The 24,753-nt window shown below is 37.5% G+C and overlaps 1 protein-coding gene across 2 annotated transcripts in view; it reads left to right on the top strand.

Annotated features, from left to right (window-relative positions):
• The first annotated feature begins 2,347 nt into the window (after nt 1-2,347).
• WDR70 (WD repeat domain 70) overlaps nt 2,348-24,753 on the top strand; it is a 317,038-nt gene continuing 294,632 nt past the window's right edge. For both annotated transcript variants that reach the window (XM_027092676.1, XM_027092675.1), the window contains exons 1-5: nt 2,348-2,477; nt 2,579-2,644; nt 4,713-4,796; nt 10,646-10,766; nt 22,997-23,195. In XM_027092676.1, the coding sequence (XP_026948477.1) occupies nt 2,453-2,477; nt 2,579-2,644; nt 4,713-4,796; nt 10,646-10,766; nt 22,997-23,195 (495 nt within the window). In that variant the 5' untranslated portion in view covers nt 2,348-2,452. The remainder of the gene's footprint in view (nt 2,478-2,578; nt 2,645-4,712; nt 4,797-10,645; nt 10,767-22,996; nt 23,196-24,753) is intronic.

Genomic DNA, 24,753 nt, shown 5'->3' with positions numbered 1-24,753 from the left:
GACATTGTACCTGTGCAGGGAATATCAAACTGAAACAACATTCCTCTTCTCAAGGTGCTTTATGCAGGGACACACAGGCAAAAAAAAACAGAGTGCATCACCATATTTTGTATATGGGGTATGTATTAACTGCAGTAAAAGGGTAAGAGAAATGAGTGAGGAGAGGCAGGATGGGCTTCATTTCATGCAGAAGGCAGCTGGAGTGGTTAAAACAAAGCAGTAGTCTTCAAAGAGCAGTCCTTATTTAGAATACTTAGAATTAGTCCTTATTTAGAGTCTCACCTAAGTTACATCCGATTATATTCATAGTTTAGCAAATCAATAGCTGAATTGCTCTGAATTGGTCTTTTGCTATTTGAATTACTTTTTACTGCCTCAAATAAAGGGTTGACTAAATTTCTGAATATTAAAAATACTGTGATATTACAGATCTATACATATAATTTAAGACTTCATAGCAAGTATACCAAGAAAAATTAGGTTTGTATTACTGGTAGATAAATAGGCAGAGGGGTTGCCAGTTGTCAGTTTTCTTTTATTTGGTAGACTACAGATTGAAAACTGACAGTCTGTCACAGGGTTGGTTTGTTTTTAATTTGAGACAAAAAAGTACAATAGAAAGTTTTCAACTCTACAAATTGGATATCTAACAATACTGGTCTAATAGTCCTGCACACAGCAAAGCATTTCCAAGGATCTAAGTCCAAGACCCTCCATTCATTTACATATTGCAATGGCTGCTTTTCAGCTGCAACTGTTGAGTTGAATAGTTGGTACACAGACCACGTGGACTCAAAGCCTCCGATATTTACCATCCAGCCCTTTATGTGAAAATTTTGCTGAAGACATCTCAAGAATAAAGGTTCTAAAACTTTTGATACCTTTAAAAATTATTAAGGAGTCCAAAGAGGTTTGGTTTTTGTGTGGATTGTTGATAAAAAGTTAATCAGTCGATCTAAAAAAGAAATGGAAAATTTTATTTGTGCCAAGCTGAGGATTATAACCCTAAACAGCATCTCAGAAAGCTCTAAGGACTGTTCCGCTCATTAGAAGTCAAAACACAGTTATACAAGTTTTTCGAAACAGAGGGCTGTACATTAAATGATGTATTACTGACAGTTTACACAATCCAGATCTAACCATCATCTTGGCCACTTTCAAGATCAAGAAGGAACGTTATTTTTTAGGGAGTTGTCTTGTTGATGCTAGGAGAATGTTGCTCTTTATGGTTGAGCAGGTATTTCTGCTGATGGAGGAGGTTTGGTTGATACAAAATGCATATACACAATGCACAGTAGAGAGGAGAGAGGAGGTCAAAAGGCAGAGAAATGTTTTTGTGTTTGAATTTTTCTTGTCTTGCGACAAAATATGAATTTTATTTCACAGGTTTATTTTTGTTAATAATTGCTAATATCTCATAAAAATGAGAAATTTAAAAAATAACTTATTTAAAAGAATAAGCCTAGTCCTCGTTAATATAAATAACATTTTATGAAAAATCGCCATAGTATCTAAAACTAAACCATTAGAAGAATGCTGTTATTTTACATTTTTGCAGATCTGTTAAATGTTTGGCTAAATAAGAGATAACCAGATTTCATAGCTCTTGTTGTTACTTGTTTAGTTGAAGTACAGGAAGAAAAGGGGGCCTCACAGAGTTATGTAGCTGGAAAAGGGAGTATTTTAATAACCTTTTTAGACACTTGTGAATATTCTCTGACAGCATACCAAAACTTAACAAATGGTAGTCTCTTAATGGTTAGTTGTGACGTGGAATTTGAAACCATCTTCAGAATTCTGAGGATTAAGTGTCACCTTGCCAGTAAACGCGTCTTTTTTTTTTTTTTTTGGCTGCATTGGGTCTTCGTTGCTGTGCGCGGACTTTTTCTGGTTGCAGCGAGTGGGGACTACTCTTCGTTGCAGGGCGCAGTCTGCTCATTGCAGTGGCTTCTCTTGTTTTGGAGCACGGCTGTAGGTATGTGGGCTTCAGTACGTGTGGCGTGTGGACTCAGTAGTTGTGGCTCAGGGGACTCTACAGAGCAGGCTCAGTAGCTGTGGCATAAGGGCTTAGTTGCTCTGCGGCATGTGGGGGGGTCTTCCCAGACTAGGGCTCGAACCGATGTGCCCTGAGTTAGGCAGACGGATTCTTAACCGCTGCACCACCAGAGAAGTCCCGATAAACGCGTCTTACAAAGTAAAAAGTGTTACAGAAACTGCAGCTAATATTCCCCTTCCCGTGTCAATCTGAAGCCAGCTTCTGTGGCGCTTATACTCCGCCAGCCCGCTAGGGCGGCGCTGCTTAGGAGGCCTCTGTCCCTTCGCGGAAGGCGCCGCTCTTGGCCTTGGCGGCGAGGCTGACGCTCGGAGGCGATACTTCCTGCCTGGTTTGCTGCTACTGTTTAGCAGCTGTTTGGGCTGTGGGTGTTGCTGGTTCTGTGGCGGGTGGCAGACCATGGAGCGCCCTGGACCCAGCGGCGGTGGGTTCAGTGAGGCGAGCGCCGGCGGGGTGGGTCGGGCAGGGCCGACGGCGCTGGGGGCTCCGCACTAACAAGGCCTTTTCTCTTTTCTCTTGTCCCAGTGACAGGCTCAGACGCATCAGGACCGGACCCGCAGCTGGCGGTCACCATGGGCTTCACGGGGTTCGGTGAGTGACTGCCCTAGGCATGGTCCCGTTTCATTTTGCAGAGATTTTAAGAGCCGCAGGTTGGGAGGGGGGCCCGAGGTGTCACCTGTGTTCCACCCCTTCCGCAGTGCCAAGTTCTCATTACTTTAGCTCTAATGTGTTTATCTTGCAATTTTTAGACACAGTCTTCCCCATCCGTTTTCTGACTCCTGCCTATCTCTTGGGACCAGCTCAGGTGACACTTATGAGAAGGCTAGTGAGAAAGAAAGATTGCTTTGTGACCCACGCGGTGGAGGGTGTTGGTTGATGGAGGGAGTTGTCTCATTGCGTCCTGAGACTGAGCGCTAACCACTGACTGTGGTCTGTAGTAAGGTGGCCCTTTTGGCAACAAATGGGCCATTAGGTGATGTTATAATAGTAAATCTTTTATTAAGTTACAGTTGATTTATAATGTCATGTTAGTTTTAGGTGTACAGCACAGTGATTCAGTTATATATATTCACTTATATATGTATATTCTTTTTCCTTTTAGGTTATTACAAAATATTGAGTATAGTTCCCTGTGCTATACAGTAGTTCCTTGTAGGTTAGTCTTTTTTGATTCCAGTTTTTCTACTCCAGAATCTTCATTTCAGTCTCTCTTTTGTTCATTCATACATTCATTTATTCTGGTAACGTCTTGAGCCACAAAACATATTTACTATCTTCTAGGTGGTCATGGCTACAAAAGTACTGTATACTTCTGTAGTATTTTGGTACTTATTTTTGTTTCAGTTCTTTTAAATAGCTTTCTCCCCAATTTCAAAGGGAGCACATGTAAATAGCAGGAAAATATAAAGAACCCAATAAATAAGAAGGAAGAAAGTAAAATCATTCATAATTTCATGTTCTAGAAATGAAGACTTAAAAGTTAGTTTGTTTTCCAGTTTTTCCTGTTGTAAGATCGTATATATGTACAGTTTCATATTCTTAATTATATAGAATTTGTTTAATTCTTAATAGTTTGAGGATTTTCCCATATTATAAAATGCTTTTCCAAAACATGATTTTTAATGGTTGAATAGTAGATAGAAATGCTATAATTTGTAATATTTTTAACTTTATCCCACATAGTTTCTAACTTTTATCAGTAATACTAAAATAAACATTTTTATAAATAACTCCTTTATCTCCTTTTGTAAAAGGAGTTTTATTCATATTTCCATAGGGTAGATTTCTAAAAGAGGGACTACTTTGATAAAAAATACAGATATTAAAAAGTAGCAAAAAATTGGGCATATAGCTTTTAAAGCTTCTTGATATATATTGTCATAATGCTGTTCAGAAAGGTGGTTTCAGTTTATAACAAAGTCAGTAGTGTGTAAGAAAGCCATTTTTATCATATTCTGGCAAACAAACATAGAATAGGTATTATTATTAAAAAAAAAAAGTCAGTAAAAGCAAATACAGCATTGTTTCCAAGCAGATTCAGGTTGTCAGAATGTCAGTTCCTTGTGGTTTCCTTATTTCCTTATTGGCTGTCTGGTGGGAGTTTCTTAGCTCTTTTAGATACCTGCATCACTTGTCTTCTTGCCCCCTTCATCTTCAAGGGAACTGCAGCTCTTGTCAAGTTTCAGGTCTCTCTGACTTCTGCTATATCTATTCTGCATCTTTGCATGTAAGGGCTCCTATGATTAGATTGGGCTGGCCAGTATAATCTCCCAGTTTTTAAGTCCATAACCTTAATTAATCTGCAGTGTCCCTTTTACCCTGTAATGTAATGTATTCTCAGGTTTCAGGGATTAGGATATGAATATTCTCTATTCTGCCTAGCACACCAGTGTTTCAGTTTCAAGGAGTAGGGTCTAGATGAATTACAGGAGGATGGGAAAGTTGGCTGGTTAATGTTATTTAGCGATGAGATTGTAATTAAAAATTCCCTGGAAAGTAAACTCTTTCTTCATTGATATTTTATGGTTATTTTGTAGCCCTACTATAAATTAGGTAGACTTAAGTGGTTATTGTTCAGTCAGTAAGTATTTATTTAGTACGTAAAGTTTGGCCAACTTAGTTCAGGAAAATCATAGTCTGCTACTTATTTCTGTTTTAGGGAAAAAAGCTCGCACATTTGATTTGGAAGCAATGTTTGAACAAACTCGAAGAACAGCAGTGGAAAGAAGTCGGAAAACACTGGGTAAGAAGTTCAGTTACTTGCTCTTTTATAGGATTAAATACTGTATCCAGCTTACACCAGTGTCCTACCAGTTATAAAATTATAAGACTGAAAAAAATTTCAAAATTGTTAAAAGACCATATGTGCTGGTTCCTTTGGAAGCAGACGCCTTTTTGTCTTTGTTTTTTTAAACACGATCAAAGTTGCATCTAAACAGGATAAGAAGGTCTGAGAGCTAAAATCTTTTAGTAGTGTGAGGTATGAACAAACAAGGATTCAAAATTAATTTATAAGAATCAGAGTAGTGGTTTCTTTATTACCTCTTCTCCCCCCCTCTATCTGATTCTCATTTCATTTTTTTCTTTCCTGCTTACAGCGGAACCAGTATTTGGAAGGCTGGGCGAGAGGTGGCTCTCAGAGCTGTGTACACCACTGACCGTTGACCCAGACAGTATAGAAAATTGAGACAAACAGTGAATGTGGCTGCTGCTGTTGAATCTCTGCATTAATAAGTTGTATCAGACATTTAATGAAGGCCTTAACTTCCAGACTGTGTGTTTTGATACCAGGTGGTTAGCAATTCTAGATACCACCTCAGGGTCTTAGAAGGAGACTGACTCCTCTACTGCTTTCTTTAGATCTGATTCAGATCATTCTTACACTAGAGAAAGGATAGATGTAACCTGATAGAGCAGAAAGGGCTAGAAGCCAGAGACAGGACTCCTGGAAAAATTTAAGTGAATGTTATTCCAGCACTTGTCATTGTTGGTTTTAAAATGATAAATTATGTAGCAGTAATATCTCATATTTGGGAAGCGCACTTGATATGAAATGTTTTTGGTTTTTGGAAGAATAACAGTTTTTGTTGTGTATGTGTGGTGAAAAGACAGCTATCTACATATAGTATGTATTTTTTTAAAAAACACTTTCATTTCTACATTCAGTGTAACATAGTAATGAACTCCCGTATACCTATCACACAGATTTAACTACTGTAACAGTTCATGGCCAGTGTTAGTTCCATTTACTTCTCCTCTTAGATTACTTTGACACAAATCCTAGGTACATTATCTTTCCCATAAATATTTTAGTATGTCTTTAAGAGATAAGGATTTGGAAAGATCTTAACCAAAATACTCATACTACACCTAAAAATATTAAATAATTTAATATTATCAAACAATATGTAAACATATGCTATCTGCAGCATATACACGAATGTGTTATACACTTAATTTTTAAATGTTTTAGTGAACACTTACACTGTTACAGTATAACTTTCTTGTATTTACCTCTTTCAGTGTGTGATACAAAATGCTTTGAATAGGGATTGTCTTATTCTCCTACCTAAGTTTTATAGTCCCCAGGACCATGCCTTCCAAGATAGGTTCTCAATATATATTTGTGAAGATTGAATTGAATTTAAAACTGCAATACTGCCTTTAAAAAAATAAATCCTGCATCTTTGGAGAATGTTTTTAAATGGCATGATGAATAGTAAAGAGTTTGGGATTTGGAGTTGGAGGATGCAGGTTTAAGGGTTAACCCCACATTCCACTAGATGAATGACATTGGATGGATTTTCAAATTTCAGATCCTTAATTTCCCCATCAGTTTGGTGGCAATAATAATAAGATCTCTCTTAGAAGATTCTTGAAGGAATTAAGATGTTGGGCAGAGTACTTTTTAAACAGCAGTGTTATAAATATCACTTTTAGTTCCTGTCATTTTTCTTAGTGAAGTATGTATGCATTTAGCACCTAAGAGGAATTCCAGTAAAGAGTTATTACATTTTTAAAATTTTGAAAAATTACCTCAAGACCATGTATTCCTATTGATATTTGTGGATGAATTAAATGCGTTGAACTTTCTTGATCTAGTGTTACAGTCTTGGATATGGGCTGCTGTTTCTACCCCTGATCTAAACACAAGAATCCAAAGTTTGACTTACTTTTCTTAAAAGAAACGTTAACAAATTCTGATATGGGCATATTTTATTTAATGATTGGTATTGGAATCTTCTCCTGGGCTTTGACATCAGACTTGAGGAAAATAAGAACTTTGGTCCCTTTTAATGGCAAGTTTAATTGTCTGTGTATACGGACGTGAAATTTTGGTTGTTAAATGCTCTAACAGAAAGGATGAGTTACTGTAAAACTTCAATAAAATATGTGTTATGTAAAATGTCAGGGAATAACGTTTCAAATTTTTTGTTAACCTTTTACTTTTTAAAAATTAATTAAGTATATGTTTTGGCTGCATTGGGTCTTGGTTGCTGCACACAGGCTTTCTCTGGTTGCATTGTGGGAGCTTCTCATTGCTGTGGCTTCTCTTGTTGTGGAGCAGGGACCCTAGGTGCACAGGCTTCAGTAGTTGTGGCACGCGGGCTCAGTAGTTGGGGCGCGTGGGCTCTAGAGCGCAGCCTCAGTAGTTGTGGCACCCGGGCTTAGTTGCTCCACAGCAAATGGGATCTTCCTGGACCAGGGATCGAACCTGTGTCCCCTGCATTGGCAGGCGGATTCTTAACCGCTGTGCCACCAGGCAAGTCCTTGGATAGTTTGCTGTTAACCTAAATGAGAGTTGCATACATCTGGGGTGCTTTTGCAGAAATGGCTATCCAAAATTGGTAACTATCTGAGAGTAGAGAGTTAACAATAAAATGAGGTACTTGGAAGAATAAAATGAGGTGATGGGGGATAGGTTAATTCACTTTTGTTAAGGGAACATATGGAGCATTTTTACAGTGTTTACAGTGTTCTTGGTCCTACGTTCAGTAAAAATATGTGAAAATGATCCCCTTGGTCCGGGAGCTACAGTTTATTGAATTATGTTTCATTTTGGTTTGTCCTCAGTCAACAATGAGGAAAAAAAATATTTTTTTTCCTCAAAAATGTCTTTTCTTTTTTCTTCTTCTTGCTTTTATGAAGCAGCAGGTGACAGCAGAAGCCTCTCTGAATAGAAAATCCTTACTATTGTTAAAAAAAAGGTTAAATTTTAAATTAAAAAGTTAGATCTTCACCAGGATGGGGCAAATAGTTTGGAGTATTCATCCCCTGGGAAGGAACTCTAGTTAGGTGGGTGGGTCATAGTTTCCAGATAGTCTGGTGACAAGTAAGCAATAAAGGGCTGTACTTTATGGCCCATTGGAGAGAGAGGCAGGCTCACTGTTTTATAAGGTAGGTGGTAGTCGTTGAATAATTTTACAGTCTCTAGAAAGTCTGGTCACATCAAGGAAAGTTACAGTTGTGGAGCCTCAATTCACTGCTTTGAGGCTTAATAGCTCTGTTACTTCTCTGCCTTGGATTTGTCAACTATAAAGGGAGGATAGTAGTATCTACTTAAACTGTATTGTATAATTGAAATTTGCTAGGACAGTAGAACTTAAATGTTATTACCACCCCCCCAAAAAAAGGTAAATATGTGGGGTGATGGTTGTGTTCATTGACTCCATGGGGAGAATTCTATCACAATGTATTTTTGTACCAAATCATCACATTGTGCACTTTACATATCTCACAGTTTTATTTGCCAGTTATACTCCAATAAAGGTGAAGAAAAAAAGTTTCTACTTCAGGGATTGTTATGAAGCTTAAAGGAGTTAATTTTTTTTAACATCTTTATTGGAGTATAATTGCTTTACAATGGTGTGTTAGTTTCTGCTTTATAACAAAGTGAATCAGCCATACATATACATATATCCCCATATCTCCTCCCTCTTGCGTCTCCCTCCCACCCTCCCTAGACCACCACTCTAGGTGGTCACAGAGCACCGAGCTGATCTCCCTGTGCTATGCAGCTGCTTCCCACTAGCTAGCTATTTTACGTTTGGTAGTATATATAAGTCCATGCCACTCTCTCACTTCGTCCCAACTTACCCTTTCCCCTCATATCCTCAAGTCCATTCTCTACATCTGCGGTAAAGGAGTTAATTTACAGGAAATACTTAAAAGAATGCCTACTACATAGCATAGTAAGCTCCATATATTAGTTGCTATTATTTTTGTTAAATTAAGGTTGATATTAAGATGCTAATGGTTACTTTCAAAGAAGTCATAGAAGACCTAATAAAAAAATTGCTTAAATAAGAAAGGTTTAGTATTGCACTATGACAAGAACTCTGGAGTGGGGCTGTTCTGTCTCCTGCGTCCTGATATGAAGGACATGAAGTTTTTTCCCCTTTTTTCTGCTTTGCCAGCTTTAGAGTGTTGGCTTGTCCTAAGCAGACTGTCCTCATGTCTCAAAATTTTGTCAGCTAAATTTTGTTACATGCAGGTGACCACCTCCACAGGCTGAAAGGAGACTTTTGTGTAACACTTTTTAGGAGCAAGAAAACCTTTCTCAAATGTACCTTCAGCTGACTTCCCCTCACATGTTATTAGCCGGTATTAGTGTGGCACATCATTTGCAAAAACAGCCATTGCAAGAGCACTATGGTTGACTTGGAATCAAACTTCAGCCCCCCTGTGCAGGGAGGGGCCCAGCAGCTCCTGAAACACAGTGTTGCTTCTTACCTAGGGAGAACTGTGGTTTTGGCAAGGAGAAAGAGAGAAGTGGCTGTTGTGTAGGTGGCTAGTAACGTGTGCCTTAGTATCGTTTCCTGATTAGGGTCAGAACTGCCCCTAAGACCTGAGCCTACAGTTCAAGTGTGGCCTTCCCCGCTTCACTCTCCAATCCCCCCTCACCCTGGAGGGAATGGAGGGAATGTCTGGAGAAGCAGGATGAAGGTTGGAGCCCAGCAGGCTCACTCTTAAATTTGGGCATTATCCTTCTCTTATTGTTTTCAGCCTCCTCCAGCATCAGAGGGCCGAATTGTTAACTCCTAACCCAGCCCAGTGGAGAGCACAAAAAAATTAACCTGAGCTATGCCTTACCTCTTCCTGGAGAATTTTATCTTCCATGTTTGAAACAAAAGGCTAGTTGTTGACGCTAGTTGCTGCCTATCTCCTTGTTACTCATCCTCTATACCCTAGCAACAAAAGACCTAAAGAGTACAACATTCCAATTAATAAGTGCCCTTTGATACTACTCAACTTTGGGTGTATTATTCTTCATTATTAACTTAAGAAGTAAATGTTAAAGATTATCTCAGGTTATTGAGGATGGTGGCAATTGAGAACAAGTCTTATTCATATAATTAATTTCCTTCCTATGTGCTTTCTGCCCCAGTTGTTGAGTGAGATTATCAGACGAGAAAGATTAGATTTCCTTGGATAAAATTTTTTTGTCTTTCCAAGGTAAACAACTCTGGAAACTAAATGTAATTCAACTTTCCTCATAATTTTGGTAGGAAGTCTCTGACCAAAAATCCAGTTTGGGAAATTCAGAAAGGAATGAAGTACTGAATTTTTGGTTTAAAACGTTAAAAGTGGAAGGTGAGATTACCTAAAATCTTACCTTTGAATGCTTTCTTCTGGTCACTTGCCACATCTTTTTACATAGTATAGTCATGGTTCATATACTGTTCACGTGTTAATTTTGCTTAGCATATCTGTTTATATTTTCTCAGATTTGTACATTTTCCATTACTATTTTTTTTTTTTTTTTTTTTTTGGCTCTGCTGCATGGCTTGTAGGATCTTAGTTCCCTGACCAGGGATTGAACTCAGGCCACTGCAGTGAAAGCACTGAGTCTTAACCACTGGACTGCCAGGGATTTCTCTTCTATCACTATTTTTATTGACTGTATTTCATATTATGTTGATACACAGTAAACTTCAGTTATTTTCTCAGTGTTGGGCATTTAGATTGATAATTTTTTTTGCTGTTACTGGTAACATGTCTATGTTACATCTTTGTGACTATGTTAATTTATAGCATTTTAAATAATAACAAATTTTGAAGCCTAACGAAAAAATTTTATAATCTTTTCAGAAGCAAGAGAAAAAGAGGAAGAAATGAACAGAGAGAAAGAATTAAGAAGGCAAAGCGAAGATCTTGAACCAACATCTTCAGGCTCAAATGTGGCCAGAGATTGCTCTAAATCATCTTCCAGGTGCTTGTCTTTCTCAAAAGAATGCTATTAAACTACCTTTTTCTAGGCGTTCATAACACAATTTAGGCAAAGTTCCTGATACTAAAAGCTTGCATAATTTCTCCCATTTCAGGCAATTGTGTATGTCTAGAACCAGGAAAAAGTCATCTGTCACATTGTAAATCAATTGACTTTTTCTGAAGTGTTCCAGATGAAGTATTAAAATCTATGCCTTTTGGGCTTCCCTGGTGGCGCAGTGGTTAAGAGTCCGCCTGCCAATGAAGGGGACGTGGGTTCGTGCCCAGGTCTGGGAGGATCCCACATGCTGCGGAGCGGCTGGGCCCGTGAGCCATGGCCGCTGGGCCTGCCTGTCCGGAGCCTGTGCCCTGCAACGGGAGAGGCCACGACAGTGAGAGGCCCGTGTACCGTAAAAAAAAAAAAAAAAAAAAAAATCTATGCCTTTTGACTGCAGAGCATAACTATGTAAAGTTGGAAAGATGTTGACAAGTTTATTATTTTTTTCATGTTTATTTTGTCATTTACATCTTTTGTCCCTTTCCCCAGACTCTGCATTCATAACCTTTTTTGGTAGGATCCTTTATGGAACTAGATAATAAGAAAGAATATAAATAGAGGCACATTATAAAGTTTATCGAGTTATAGGAGAAAGCAGCCATTAAAATTACTTTAAATTGAAATTTAATACTATGTAACTTAATTACTAAGAACTTTAAACAATATAAATAGGTATATAGATATCAAATCTAGGTGGATAATATGAGAATTCTAATGTTGTTTAGATATATTTTAAATCATCAAATTGGTTACATAAACTATTCATGGCAAATTTCACCAGTGGATTTCACTATTTCCTCTTTTTACAGTAGAAAAACATAAAATATCTAAATACACAAAATATCACTTATACTATGTAATTGCATTTTTTGTTCACCCAGAAGGTGCATTCTTTGGTATCTCAGTCTAGGCTGTTGAGCAGAATATCTCTCCATAATAGTGTTGGTTGGTCTTTTCTATAACTTCTCTTTGCGGAGGGAAGGGATATCTATATGGGACTACAAGTCTGGTTCTCCGTTTTCATACCAGTGCAACCTTAACATCTATTTAGTCTCTGAAGCATATTAGTATCTTTGTATATATTAGTAAAAAGCAGGGGTCAGCAAACTTTTTCTGTCAAGGACAGATAGTAAATATTTTAGGAATTGGGGTCCATGTGGTCTCTTTCTCAACTACTCAATTCTGCCATAGACGACACGTAAATGAATGGGCTTATCTGTGTTCAGTAAATCTTTAAAAAACAAACACTGGGCCAAATTTTACCAACCCCTGCTGTAGAGTGTCCTTTCTTTATATTAGTCAAAAAATGCAGTTTAGCATTGTCTATGGTTTTATATCAGTTGTCAGTCTTACAATGTCTTTGGGTTTCAATATGATAGGGAAAAAAACCCTTTTTCCTAAGAGGAACATTTAGTATTTACCTTTAGTTTCTTATTTTTGGGATGATTTAAGATGTCAAAAAACTACTGTTGTGTTTTTGGAAATTTATCTTATTGCTAAGGTTTTGACAAACAAATGATTCCATTAATTGAAAATTGTAAAAATTTCAGTAGTTTTGTTGATTCTGTTTTTTCTGCAATACTAACTTTAAAGTCCAGAGATAAAGAACGTGCAGTATTGGTATTGAGAATAAATTTTATTGATATAACAAAACCCAGCATTACTTTTGTCATTAGTGATTAAAATTACAGAACTACTGTTGAGATTATAATTACAGATCTTCTTGACTTATGATGGGGTTATGTCCAGATAAACCCATCATAAATTGCAAATATTGTTAAGTCGAAAATGCATTTAATACACCACCTACTGAATATCAAAGCTTAGCCTAGTCTGCCTTAAACATGCTCGGAACACTTATATTAGCCTACATCTGGGCAAAGCCATAGAACACAAAGCCTATTTTATAATAAAGTATTGGCTATCTCAAGTAATTTATTAAATACAATACTAAAGTAAAAAACAGAATGGTTGTATGGGTACAGAATGGTTGTAGGTGTACTGATTGTTTACCCTGATGATTGTGTGGCTGACTGGGAGCTGTGACTTGCTGCCACTGCCCAGCATCATGAGAGAGTTTGGTACTGTTTATTGCCAGTCCTGGAAAAGATCAAAATTCAAAATTCAGTGTATGGTTTCTACTGAATGAGTATTGCTTTCACACCATTGTAGAGTTGAAAAATCGTTAAGTCTAAATTGTAAGTGGGGACCATCTATATCAAATATAAAGATAGGAATAATATATCAAGAAAAATAAAATAATACAACTTTATTACAGTATTTTGTTGATCAAAAGAATGGAAGTTTACTTATCCCTGTTTCAGAAGGCATTGAATGAATAATCCATGGCAGATGAATAGCCTGTCAGAAGCTTAACTGAGACTATATTAATATCAGATATATTTTATCTAGATTTTCTTTCTCTATTATAGGAGTCTTTAAGCTATTTCTGCTTAAACATTGAGTCTTGTTACTAGTGAAATAATTTCACTGTAGCTAAATTAAATTTGAAGTCCGTTTAAAAAAATAGCCATTTTAATAACATCTTTAGGGACTTCCCTGGTGGCGCAGTGGTTAGGAATCCGCCTGCCAGTGCAGGGGACACGGGTTCGAGCCCTGGTCCGGGAAGATCCCATATGCCGTGGAGCAACTAAGCCCGTGCTCCACAACTACTGAGCCTGGGCTCTAGAGCCCGCGAGCCACAACTACGGAAGCCCGCGTGCCTAGAGCCCGTGCTCCATAACAAGGGAAGCCACCGCAATGAGAAGCCGGCGCACCGCAACGAGTAGCCCCCGCTCGCCACAACTAATAAACTACTATAAAATAAATAAATAAAATTAAAAAAAAAGAAAGAAAATATCTTGGACTACAACTTGTAGTAAATAAAGATGTTCTTATTTTAAAATTTATTTATTTCGGGCTGCGTTGGGTCTTTGTTGCTGCGTGCCAGCTTTCTCTAGTTGCGGCGAGCAGGGGCTACTCATTGCGGTGCGCCGGCTTCTCATTGTGGTGGCTTCTCTTGTTATGGAGCACAGGCTCTAGGCACGCGGGCTTCCGTAGTTGTGGCTCGCGGGCTCTAGAGCCAGGCTCAGTAGTTGTGGAGCACGGGCTTAGTTGCTCCACGGCATATGGGATCTTCCCGGACCAGGGCTCGAACCCGTGTCCCCTGCATTGGCAGGCGGATTCCTAACCACTGCGCCACCAGGGAAGTCCCTAAAGATATTTTCTACTATATTAGTATGCATCCAATAAGTTATTTCTTGAATTTAGCACCAGGACGAAAAAATTCCTCTCTTCCCTAAGTGCTTTTTCTTATTAGACACTTGGAACACCATTGCTCTTTTTGCCATGGCTCCTAGAAAGCTTTTCACTCAATTTATTGTTCTGTGATTGTCTTATTCCACAACTCCAGTTTAGGGAACAGTGATTTTGTGCTGGGAACGAGCCTCATGTTCTGGGAAATGTTGGCACCGTCTGGCTATAACTGAGTGCTTAGTTAGTTATCTTAAATATATTGCAACTTTTGCTTCCACTATTCAAAACATTAGTAAATTAGTGCCTCTAACATTTTTCATATTAAGGAAACACATGGAAACATCTAGAAATCAAGTAACTTTTACAAGGCCATTGAAGTCAATGACTGAATTGGTAATGGATTCAAACAAAACAATGGTGACTGACCTTTTGCCTATGCATTGTTTTTAAGAAAATATTTTAAGTTCACCTATGGGCGAGGCAGAGTTCTATATTCTAAGAAGTAAAGACAGTTAAGACAGGTTCCTAGGACTTCCCTGGTGGCACAGTGGTTAAGAATCCGCCTGCAAATGCAGGGGACACGGGTTCGATCCCTGGTCCGGGAAGATCCCACGTGCCATGGAGCAACTAAGCTTGTGCGCCACAACTACTGAGCCTGTGCTCTAGAGCCCATGAGCCACAGCTTCTGAAGCATGTGTGCCCTAGAGTCCGTGCACTGCAACTGCTTAGCCCGCGTGCTGCAACTACTGAAGCCCGTGCACCTAGAGCCCATGCTCCGCAACAAGAGAAGCCACTTCAGTGAGAAGCCTGCGTACCACAACAAAGAGTAGCCCCTGCTCGCCACAAGTAGAGAAAGCCCGCATGCAGCAATGAAGACGCAACACAGCCAAAAATAAAAATAAATAAGTAATGTTTTTAAAAAAGAAAAAAGACAGGTCCCTATTCATAAGGATGTAACAGGCTAGGAATTGTTTATAGCTATGATTAGATAACTTCTTTCACTCTCATTTAGGTGTTTAATTTTACAATAGCTAGTGAAACTGGGTAGTTATCTGTTAGAAAGAAAAAAAGAGGATAAAGATAGTGATTTTGTTCTAAGGAGCTCATTTTTTCTTTTTAAAGACCTTCAGTTCTAACTAGAGATCAGCAAATAAATACTGTCAGATTTTAGTTTTCCCAGAGATATAAAGGAAGTGGTAACTTCTTTTGCTGATCACCGCAAGTACTATGCATTGGCACTGTATGAAGCAGTCTTTATTGGTCCTGAGAAGGGACATGGTGTCTTTTTCCTTGGGCAAAGAAACCATAATTAAAGGTAATTCTCTTTTGAAGTTTTGTAAAACACATTTTTAATAAAAAATAGGAAAATTCACAGTTGTTAAGGACTTTTAAAGTCTCTTTTGCCAGTGGCTTTCAAAATGCTTAAGGTAGCTTAAAAATAATTCCCTCTCATATATTAGGAAAGAAGTAACAGTAAATTATACAGGCAGAGAAAAATGTTAAATTTTCCTCAGTGAAGCATCTTAAAGTTTAATTTTTGCATATTCTAATTGCCTTGAAGCTATGCATTTTTTCTTGTAATTTTGATATATCTCCTTTTGAATAAATCTGATTACTTCTCCATTTATTTGAATTTTGACCTCATATTTTATATGTATGTTAATAAACTTTTTAGATTTGATATTTTTTCTTATTCTCATTTTCCCATCTGTTTGATAATATTGTTTTAATGTATTTAAGATATCTCTTAGGCAATCAGTTTTCCTCACATAAGAGATTGTTATGCTATTTTCTTTTTTCTAGATTTAATAAAAATTACCTTAAGAGTTTAAATGAGAAATTATTATGAAGTATTTAAGACTTTCAAAACGGTGATAAAGTACAATACCTACTAGACAAGAAGTAAACTTTTGCTGTTAGGAGTGAACACTTCTGAGAACTATCTTCAATCGCATCCCCTTCCCTTCTTGTCGGAAGTAACCAACCTTCTAAATTTGAATTTTTTCCATGTATCTCTTTGTAAGTTTATTGTGTATCTCTGTTTCCCTAAGACTTAAATAATATTGTTTTGCATATTTAAAAATCTTTCTCCCCAGTGTCTAGTGTGCCACTTAGCATGTTATGCTGTAAACTATCATGTACTGTTTCTGTAGTGTGTTCTTTTATATGATTGTGGACACTGTAAGGTTAGGGATATTTTTCCCCTTAATTAGACAAAAATTTTTTTTTTTTTTGCGGTAGGCGGGCCTCTCACTGTTGTGGCCTCTCCCGTTGTGGAGCACAGGCTCCAGACGCGCAGGCTCAGCGGCCATGGCTCACGGGCCCAGCTGCTCCGCAGCATGTGGGATCTTCCCGGACCGGGACACGAACCCATGTCCCCTGCATCGGCAGGCGGACTCTCAACCACTGCGCCACCAGGGAAGCTCGACAAAACATTTTTGTTATGAAGTTTGTCATACATATAAAACTTTAGATATCCTTCATTTAAAGTAAAGAGAACAATGAAACAAACACCCAGCATGTGAGACAGTTGTAGAGCTTTATCAGTGCTTTGAAATCCTACTCCTTTGCTCCACAAGGGAAACCTTCCCTGTATTTATCTTTACATCCTCTTTTTAATAATTTTATTATATATGAGTGTATTCCTAAATACATGTTTTGTATGATTTCTTATTTTATATAGATGTCATTAATGCTGTAATGAATGTATTTTTTCAATTTGCTTTTTTTATTCAACAAGAGGTTTTTCACATTCATGTTGACAAGTGAATCTATAGTTCATTTCATTTTCAGTGCATTTTAGTTTTCCACTTAGAAATATACTACAGTTTATCCATTGTCTAGTCAATTTAGGTTGCTGTTTTTCTATACTATTATAAAATATGCTTTTAGAGATCTCCTTATAGCTATCCTCTGTTTTACTGTACAAAAGTTTCTTTAGAGTATATACCTAGTAGTAGACTTGCTAGGTCTTTGAGTAAGTACACGTTTATCTTTATTTATTTATTTATTTTTTCTGTTTTTTTTTTTTTGTTTGTTTGTTTTGGTACGCGGGCCTCTCACTGTTGTGGCCTCTCCCTTTGTGGAGCACAGGCTCCGGACGTGCAGGCTCAGTGGCCATGGCTCACGGGCCCAGCCGCTCTGCGGCATGTGGGATCCTCCCGGACTAGGGCACGAACCCATGTCCCCTGCATTGGCAGGCGGACTCTCAACCACTGCGCCACCAGGGAAGCCCAGTACACGTTTATCTTTAGATTTGGGTCAGTTGTTTTCTAAAGAGTTTGTACCCACTTACCAGCAGAGTGTAAGAGTTTCCGTTGCTCCACATCCTCATCAACACTTGTTACTGTTAGACATTTTTATTTTTGCCAATCTGATTGTTGTGAGGTGGTATCCTTATAGTGTTCATTTGCATTTTGATGATCACCAGTGTGGTTGTACATCATCATTTCAAAAGTTTATTGGTCATGTATTTTTTCTTCTGAAGATATAGTAAGAACTATGTCTTCTGCAAGATTTTCTCTCAGGTTCCTTGTGTTCTCCCCTTAATTGGTGGTTTACTATTACTATTTTTTTGTTTTTCAGTGGTATTTTTTTAAAACATAAGTTTCAAATGTTAATATATTCTCATTTTAACCTTTTCTTTTGTGATGTGTGCCTTTTGTTTAAGAAATGAGTCCTTACTCTGAGGTCATAAAGATAACTTTCTATATTTTTATCTAAAGTTTTTAAGTTTTGTTTTCCATATTTAGGTCTTAAATCAACATAGGATTAATTTTTTTGTGGATAATGTAAAGATGTTATTCATTTTTATTTTTTGCTCCATATGAATAATCAGTTTCCCCAGCCCCTTTATTTTTAATTTAAAAAATTTAGTAGAGTGTTTTTTAGAGCAGTTTTAGGTTCACAACAAAATTGAGCCGAAGGTACAGAGAGTTTTCCATATATCACCTGGCCCAGTACATGCATAGCCTCCTCCATTATCAACAGCCCCCACCAGAGTGGTATATTTGTTACAGTTGGTGAACCTACACTGACACATCTTCATCACTCAGAATCCAGAGTTTACATGAGCGTTCACTCTTTGATGTTGTACCTTCTGTCAATTTGTACAAATTTGTATTGACATTTATCCACCACTATGGTATCAATCAGAGTAGTTTCACTGCCTTCACCATGCTCTGTGTTCCATCTCTTCATCCCTCCCTCCCCACAAACCCTTAGCAACCACTGATCTTTTAAATTTTTATCGAAGTAGGGTATACACATTACAAAGTCAAACATTATAAAGTCTCATTTCTCCCTGCTCATGATTCTGGCTTCCCAGAGGAAATGATTAAATTTCTTTTAGCATTTTTTTCCTTCAATTTACCTCTGTATTTCTAAATGTTTTCTTTTACTATGGTGTCTTGATTTTTTGAATTGGGGTAAAAATTTTTTTAACATAAGAATTTCCATTTTAAACGATTTAAATTATACAATTTAGAGGCATTAGTAATGTTTATAATGTTGTACAGCCATCATCACTATTTCCAAAAATTTTATCACTCCAAACAGAAACTTTAGCCATTAAGCAGTAATTCCCCATCTTTCACTGATGAACACTTGGGTTTCCATCTTTTGGGTATTGTGAGTGCAGTGAACACTGGCATACAGGTATCTGTTTGAGTCTTTGATTTTAATTCTTTTGGGTATATGCCTACGAGTGAAATTTCTGGGTCATATGGTAATTTTATGTTTAACTTTTTGAAAAACTGCCAAACTGTTTTCCACCATGGCTGCGCCATTTTACATTCCCACCAGCAATGTGTGAGGGTTCCAATTTCTCCACGTTCTTGCCATCACTTGTTACTTTCCATGTTTTGTTTTGTTTTTATTATAGTCATCTCGGTAGGTGGGAAGTGGTATCTCCTTGTAGTTTTTTTTTTTTAAATATATTTATTTATTTTTGGCTGTGTCAGGTCTTGGTTGCTGCTTGCAGGACCTTTCGTTGCAGCATGCGGGCTTCTCTCTAGTTGTGGCATGTGGGCTCCAGAGCACATGGGCTCTGTAGTTGGGGCATGTGGGCTCTCTAGGTGCAGTGAGTGGGCTTAGTTGTCCTGCTGCATGTGGGATCCTAGTTCCCCGACCAGGGATTGAACCCACGCCCCCTGCATTGGAAGACAGATTCTTAACCGCTGGACCACCAAGGAAGTCCCTCCTTGTAGTTTTTATTTTCATTTCCCTAATGTCTAATGATGTTGAGCATTTTTTGATATGCTTATTGATCATTTGTATATCTTCTTTTGAGAAATGCATATTCAAGTCCTTTGCCCATTTTAAAATTGTGTTGTTTGTATTTCTGTTGTTATGTTGTAGGAATTCTTTATACATTCTGGTTATTAACTCATCAGATATGTGATTTGCAAATATTTTATTCATTCTTTAGATTTTTTTTTACTTTCTTAATATCCTTTGATGCATGAAAGCTTTTAATTTTGGTGAAGTCCAACTTACCTATTTTTTCTTTTTGTTGATCATGTTTTTCATGTCATATCTAAGAAACCATTGCCAAATTATAGGTCATGAAGATTTCTCCTGTTTTCTTCTAAAAAAACAAAGCTTTGGCTCTTACATTTTGCTTATTGATCCATTTTTTTTTTTTTGCGGTACGCGGGCCTCACACTGCTGCGGTCTCTCCCATTGCAGAGCACAGGCTCCGGACGCGCAGGCTCAGTGGCCATGGCTTACGGGCCCAGCTACTCTGCGGCACATGGGATCCACCCAGACCGGGGCACGAGCCCGTGTCCCCCACATCGGCAGGCAGACTCTCAACCACTGCGCCACCAGGGAAGCCCTTATTGATCCATTTTGAGTTCATTATGTATATGATGTGAGGTAGGGATCCAACTTTTTTTGTTTTTGTTTTATTTTTGACCCATCTGGGTGATTCTTTTTTTTTTTAAATAAATTTATGTATTTTATTTATTTTTGGCTGCATTGGGTCTTGCTGCGCACGGGCTTTCTCTAGCTGCGGCAAGCGGGGGCTACTCTTCATTGCGGTGCATGGGCTTCTCATTGCGGTGGCTTCTCTTGTTGTGGAGCACGGGCTCTAGGCGGGTGGGCTGCAGTAGTTGTGGCACGTGGGCTTCAGTAGTTGCGGCTTGCAGGCTCTAGAGCACAGGCTCAGTAGTTGTGGTGCACAGGCTTAGTTGCTCTGCGGCATGTGGGATCTTCCCGGACCAGGGCTCAAACCTGTGTCCCCTGCATTGGCAGGCAGATTCTTAACCACTATGCCACCAGGGAAGTCCCATCTTGGTGATTCTAATGTGTAACGTAAGGTGTGATTCCAGAGTAGTTTTCTATTTTATTTTATGAATGTTCAGCATTCATTATATGGTGATAATTTTCTTCACTGTTTTTTTAAAATGCACACTTATTATATATAAGTTACTTATTATGATAATTTGAATTCAGTTCTGGGATTGGTCTTTTGCTCTCTTGGCTGTATTTCATTTGGTCCTATATATTTTAAGTATGTTTCATGTTAGATTTTCTCCTTTGTAGCATGTTGAGAGTCTGTTTCACAGTGCATACAGATAATTTAAAAAACGTCTACAATGTTGTTAAAATTTGGCTTAGAGAAAGACAGTAATCTAAAACTACCCTTTTTATTTGCTTAAAGAAATATTATATGGGTGTAAGTTATCATTCAGAAATCAAGAAGAAATACGTCATTTATCCTATGAAAAATAGCTGTAGGATAGTAAAGAAATACTGATATACTCCAGATTTGTAAGGTAGGAATCATTTAGACATTCGCACTTCCTTTTAAGAAAGTAGTACCAGAAACAATGAATTTTGCCTATGGATTTAATGAAATTTTACAACCATACATCTTATTTAATGCCTAGCTAAAATCTCACTTAAAAAGTCAGGTGGAAAAAAAAGTCAGCCGAGGAAAACGTTAGGATTGACTCAACTGTTTTCTCATCGAGTACATATTGTTTCTCAGGCTCTGGTTCATATTTGGGTACCACATTGAATCAAGGCGTATTTTAAACGTGGAATGTACTGTTTTCAGTCAAGGACATTTTTGGACATAATTTCATGGACTTTGTTTTTCAGGATTTTGAAAATATGTTAAAAATGGTTCATTTTTTTGGCTTGTGCACATTAGCAGCAAAAAGCCAGAAGCAGAATTAGAAGCTGATACATTCTATCAGGTTTCATGTGGGTATTAGGCCTGCATAATCAGCCATGAAATCTATATGGATCTGTTTAGTTCTCAGTTCAATGATTATTTTTGAACTAGTTAACTGGGTTAAAGCATGAGTGCTAAGGGTTAACATTTCAATTTAGAGCTCTCTGTGGCCTTAGTTTTGCATTAAGGAAGTCTGTGACTTGTAACCAGTACAGTCAGAAATTTGTGATCTGATCACAAGAGAGAAAATTTGGGAGCATGAATAGTTTAATACAGATTTATTCAGTCATTCAAGTATTTATTGAACATCTTCTGGGAGTTAGGCACTGCTTTAGAAATTGGGGATACAGCATTTAGCAAGTCAGATGAGATCTCAGCTCATATTGCTGTGGGGACATTTGAGGGGATGGATAACAGATTACAAACAACTAAATAATTAAACAATATAATTTAGCAATGTACATAATAAAGATCATCAAAGTAAGGTAATTAAGGTAATGGTGACTGATGGGGATGTGTTTGAAAGTTTAGAAAGGGGTGTGTGTCTGAAGGCCTCTTTGAGGAGGTGACATTTGAGGAGAACTGAATGATGAGAAAGAGGCCATGTGACAAGTGTTTTAGCAGAGGGAACTGCAAGTGCAAAGACCCTCAGGCTGAACCAAGCTTCAAGTGTTCAGTCATGAAGAAGGCTTGTGGGGCTGGAGCACCTTGAGCTTAACTGTTGAAAAAAATAGAAATTCTCTTTATGGAGGTTTGCTAGCTCCTGTCTTTGTATAAGGATAACATGTATGTGAGTATGTATTCCTTTTAATATTGAACCTAGATGAAAATAAAAAGAAAAATCCCATTTTTTTCTTCAGTAGATATTGACTGCCCATGTCAGGCATCATGTAGGTGCTAGAGCCACAGCAATGAACACAACAAATTTCTGCTTTCATTGAGCTTATATTCTAGAGATACTTCATTATTTGAAAATATTTGATAGATTAATTGATATAATTAGAAATGCAGTTCTCAACCTTTTGGGATGGGGTGGGAGGTAGAGGGATGGTGGATGGTGGTGGCTTCCGAATGTATAAAGGTGTTTGATATAGACTTTAATGAGAGTGTGTAATAGTCCTCAGGTGTGTTGGGTAGAAAAACAGTTGAGAATCAATATGATACTCCCTAGGGTAAGGTATCTTTACAAGCCAGCAAAGCTATCAATACGTTTAACATTTTAGCAACTCAGCAAACTCGGATTAGCACTGAGAAATAATTTGTATTTCAGAAAATATATTGAAACATTTTGACAGTAATATTAACTTTCTTACATGACTGACTTTATTTACTCCTGTGGCAAACAGTGATCGTATTCACATATAGTGAATAGAAACATTGGTTATCTCAGTAGTTTTCTTTCTTATGGTGTAGTATCTAGTAGTTTTTCTTCCACATTCCAGTTGTTCTGCTGGCTCTTTATGAATGAGGATTATCTAATGGGCCTCTAACATGTAATTGCTCTGAGCTTTTGTCTCTGACTTTGTATTTAGGTAAGATAGATAAAAGAAGTTTTTTAATTTCTTTACGTGAAATAATATTTGAGTCACACATTCAATGTTTGAATTACAAATTTAAAAACATTAAAAAAACTCAGTTGTTAAAAGGAGAGTCAGGGTTTCCTGAGAAATCAGTATTATCTCCAGAGTACTTTCTTTGTTTCAGCAAAGGCAATGAGTTTCTGTTTCTATATTTTCAGGGATACAAGCAGCAGTGAAAGTGAAGCAAGTTCTGAATCTTCTGATGATGAGTTAATTGGCCCCCCTTTACCCCTTAAAATGGCAGAAGAACCAGTTAATCATATGGAGGAAGATATCCTTGGTCCTTTACCTCCACCTCTTGGTGAAGATGTGGAAGAAGATGATGATGATGATGATGATGATTCAGAAGAGGAGGAAGTAAGTATTTCAGTAGTAATTTAAGAATTCAGTGGAGTAGTGTCTTTTAGAGTAGTGTAGAGATCAGTTCCCTGCTAGACAGTTATTCATGAATGAGATCAAATTCAAAAAAAAATCTGAGTTTACTACTCACAGCCCCTTGTTGAAAGAACTCTAAAGAATGTATTTCAGGAACAAAGAAGTAGAACTCAAAAATAATAAATGGACAGTAGGAAGCAATGTGTTAAAAAGTTAATAAACATTTTGTTAAGTTTATGTAGCATTGAGTGTAATGTTGATGATGAATAAATCTGGGAAGATTTAAAAATAAAGTGGATCTAATATTATTTTGAACAATAATGTGGAAGATAGGAGAGTGGAATCAGTTCAGTCATTTTGAAATCATATTATTTGGGCGGAGGCTAGAGATGTTATTAGTTAATTTTAGATTAGCTTAGGTCAAGTTACAAGTTACAATTTTAAGAGTAAATGCCCCCAAAATAGAAATTGTGTAACCTCCAAAATAGTAAAAGGAAAAACATATAAAGAAAACCATTGATGTACTTTGTATTTTTGATACCTAGAATGGATCATTTTTTAATACCACCTTTCTCTATGTGACAGATTATTTTCAGTAATAATTATGAGTTGAAACAAATAATAATGGTCAGAAGAGAAACTGACAACCTTTGCAGATCTGTCAGTGACTTCATCAAAATGGGCGTTCTTTGCTTATTTGTGTTTACTACACAGTATACTAAATTGGTCATTCTATGTCTATTCATAGTTTATTAAAGAAAGCTTTTCATGCACACATGTGTATGTGTGTGTATGTAAAATTAGGAAAAGAGGAACATAAGGATAAATCAGGCAGTTTCATTAAAAATTTTGTTTTACAATAAATTCCTGAAACTGCAGTGTTGACCATATCATTTTTCTTTTGATGTCAGTCCTAGTGGCTTTTTAATATCTCTGTCCTTAAAACCCTTTCACTAAAATCTCTTCTTCCAGAAAATCCATCATTTTCTAATATATTTGGTAAAAACTTCTAAAGTTTCTTCTGTAAAAATTGGAGAAAATGGCTAAATAATGGCATATGTTGTCATTAAATGATCCATTGCTTTAGAATTTTTTTTTTTTTTTTTTAAATAGTAACTTTTTTTTTTTTTTAATTTATTTATTTATGGCTGCGTTGGGTCTTCGTTGCTGTGCGCGGGTTCTCATTGCGGTGGCTTCTGTTGTTGCGGAGCACGGGCTCTAGGCACACAGGCTTCAGTAGCTGTGGTTCGAAGGCTCTAGGGCACAGGCTCAGTAGTTGTGGCACACGGGCTTAGTTGCTCCGCGGCATGTGGGATCTTCCCGGACCAGGGATCGAACCCGTGTCTCCTGCATTGGCAGGCGGATTCTTAACCACTGCGCCACCAGGGAAGCCCGCTTTAGAATGTTTTTGATGAAAGCAATTGAGGTGTTTAAACATTCCCATTTTGAATTCTTCTGCCAACCTAGTCTACCATATTTTGTCTTTTCCTCCTGGCATTGAAAGTATAGCAGAATGGAAGACTCTTTTTGTTTCTTTGAC

The sequence above is a fragment of the Aethalodelphis obliquidens genome, unplaced genomic scaffold (genome assembly GCF_003676395.1).
Source record: "Aethalodelphis obliquidens isolate GAN/ISIS:26980383/991018 unplaced genomic scaffold, ASM367639v1 scaffold80, whole genome shotgun sequence".
Classification (NCBI taxonomy): domain Eukaryota; kingdom Metazoa; phylum Chordata; class Mammalia; order Artiodactyla; family Delphinidae; genus Aethalodelphis; species Aethalodelphis obliquidens.
Note: the sequence above shows the minus strand (reverse complement) of the source record. Positions and strands in the feature narration are given on the sequence as shown.